Consider the following 2,480-nt stretch of genomic DNA (forward strand, 5'->3'; position numbering starts at 1 on the left):
GGAGTTGGAAATTGACGTGCTTACATAACTTTGTAGTGTATCACATGCAAAAAACTATCTACAAGTGTCTTATGCGGTTCTTGTAATTCTCAACATATTAATATGAAATCTTTATCGATCTTGTATCTGAAAATGAATTTTAAAGTGTAAAATCAATAAGATAAGCAAAAGTTGCAATCCAGTTGGAAAAGTGAAATCCCCAAGATTTGCTACCAAGATTCTTAACCAACAAAAACATTGGCTGCTCACTCTCTCTCTACATATATGTGTATGTATATATATTGGAGCTCATCTGAAAACAAAGCAAACCTCTTATATACTTGCTTCCTTCTGTCAAAAATCAAACATAAACTATGGCCACTTTACACCATCACAATCTTACAGCCGGGCTGTTTAATACCTCACCAGACCACAATAATATGAATGTTTCAAACACAAAGGAGATGAATCTCATAGTTAATATTTTGTGGATTGTTTTGTTGTGTGGATTGATTGTTTCTTTTGCAGTGTTTCAAGTGATGCGTTATGTTTTCAAACGTAGAGATTCGTATGAGGGGTCAACTCGAGCATCTGAAGCCTCCACAGGTCTTAAAAAATCAGTTGTGTCTCAGATATCAACACGGGTACTTGGATCAGAGGTTAAGATTTATGTTACCGAGTGCACGATATGTCTTGAGGATTTTGTTGATGGACAAAATGTTCGTGTGTTGCCACACTGTAGCCATGAGTTTCATGTTGCATGCATAGACAAATGGTTTGAGTCACATTCTTCTTGCCCGAATTGTCGCAGTTGTTTGCTTGAACATCGTGTTGATATATCTCAATCGCGAGTAGACATCTCAGGCGAACCTATGGCTTGAGTGTCCAAACGACACTAAATCGATATGATATTGTTCATTTGTTCCTGTTTAGGTATTTCTAGTTTGAAGTGTGTCACAGTAGAACATTGGCATTCCTATCCAAATGTAAAGAAAGAATGATAATTTAGTATTAGTTGACGCAGTTTTTAAGTTAATTTCTCTTCATATGTGTGATTCTAGTGAACTCTTAAAATGTGTTAACACATGTATGTTTGACAAGATTTGGTTGATATTATAGACTCTATATGGTTGATACGAAACATACAGGTGTGACAAAGTATATCTGTTGAACTTATTAAATGTAGGGAAACTACGACTTTTCCAATTAAAATAAATATTAAAGATATGGAAAAATCAGAAAAAAAGGTCATTTTTAGTTAAAACAAATCAATTACATAACCGTTTACAAAGTAAATTAGAAACAAATATAAAATAAATATTACATAACATAAAGTGACTCAAACTGGTGCATTTGATGACGTCTTATGTAGATTCGTGTTCCTCACATGTCCCTTAGGACAGATTACGCGTCTCCGCTAAGAAGAACGTGTTGTCCAATTTTTGGTGTTTATTGTTTGTAGAAAAGAAAAAGTAGTAGTAAATGGAACTATGGGATGTCTAAGTTGTTCGCTATTCTAGGAAAAGTTTATGAATTGCTTGTAGGTTTCATTTATCACAACTTAGTTACTATCAAGAACAACAATTGGACCAACATAGAAACCATTATTATCAACTGGGCCCACAACAACTTCACTAGTAAACAAGTTGTTGCCCATTATCACTAAAATAGCAAAGTGCGGTATCAAAACACCATTTAAGTGGACGATCATAGCTACCATTTCAATTTATTAGAACTTAGTTACTATCAGCAGCAAATTGGACCAATGATAGAAATCATCGACATCAATTGGGTCCACAACAATTTCAAAAGTAAACGAGTTGTTGCCCATCATAAGTCATAACTAACATTGCAAAATGTAAGGTGCACTATCAAAACACCATATTATGCCTATGAGCATTGTCACAAGGTGTGCACGTGCGTGAGCCTCTTTACACTCTCACTCGTTCTTTATTGCTAAGGGGATACGGAGTGGCTTTCGGTAAAGCCATTTTACCGATCGGTAAACTTTGGCAAACCATTGCCAACCTTTTGCCACATGAAGTGTTTGACGAAATGGGTATAAAATCGGTGAAGCTTTACCGATGCGGGAAAGGAGAAAGGAAAGAGAGGAGGGGGGTATGGGGTGGGGTCCATTCCAATCTCAACCAATCACATTTTTTTTCCTTTTTTTTATTTAAAAAGTTTACCAATTCACCAAATGTTTAAACCATTGCCAACACTTTTCAGCAAAGTTTAAACATTTTTGACTGATTGACATGGCGCGCTCTAATTGATCGGTTTTTTGGTTTACCACTCCAAAGTGTTTAACCACTCCTTACACCCTAATGAAACAATACATAAGGAACAGAACACTCTCACTTATATACCAATCCAGGATTTGTCCACCCAGTGACAACTTTTATCCATTTTCTCCTTTAAGTTCCATATCAAGCTTTGTATTTTAAGCACTGATATATTCTTCATGTTAGCTCCGCTCTGAACACATTTAACTCGTTGAG

At 35.7% G+C, this 2,480-nt stretch overlaps 1 protein-coding gene across 1 annotated transcript; it reads left to right on the forward strand.

Annotated features, from left to right (window-relative positions):
- Positions 1-287: 287 nt before the first annotated feature.
- Positions 288-1,015, forward strand: LOC110903119 (RING-H2 finger protein ATL74). The gene has a single exon (XM_022149281.2). The coding sequence runs from the start codon at positions 354-356 to the stop codon at positions 858-860; it is 507 nt and encodes a 168-aa protein (XP_022004973.1). The 5' UTR covers positions 288-353; the 3' UTR covers positions 861-1,015.
- Positions 1,016-2,480: the final 1,465 nt, after the last annotated feature.

This window comes from Helianthus annuus, chromosome 13, assembly GCF_002127325.2.
Source record: "Helianthus annuus cultivar XRQ/B chromosome 13, HanXRQr2.0-SUNRISE, whole genome shotgun sequence".
Lineage (NCBI taxonomy): Eukaryota > Viridiplantae > Streptophyta > Magnoliopsida > Asterales > Asteraceae > Helianthus > Helianthus annuus.

Excerpts from the sequence above, each read along its gene's own strand:
- LOC110903119 (XM_022149281.2), top strand. The coding sequence starts at position 354 with ATGGCCACTTTACACCATCACAATCTTACAGCCGGGCTGTTTAATACC.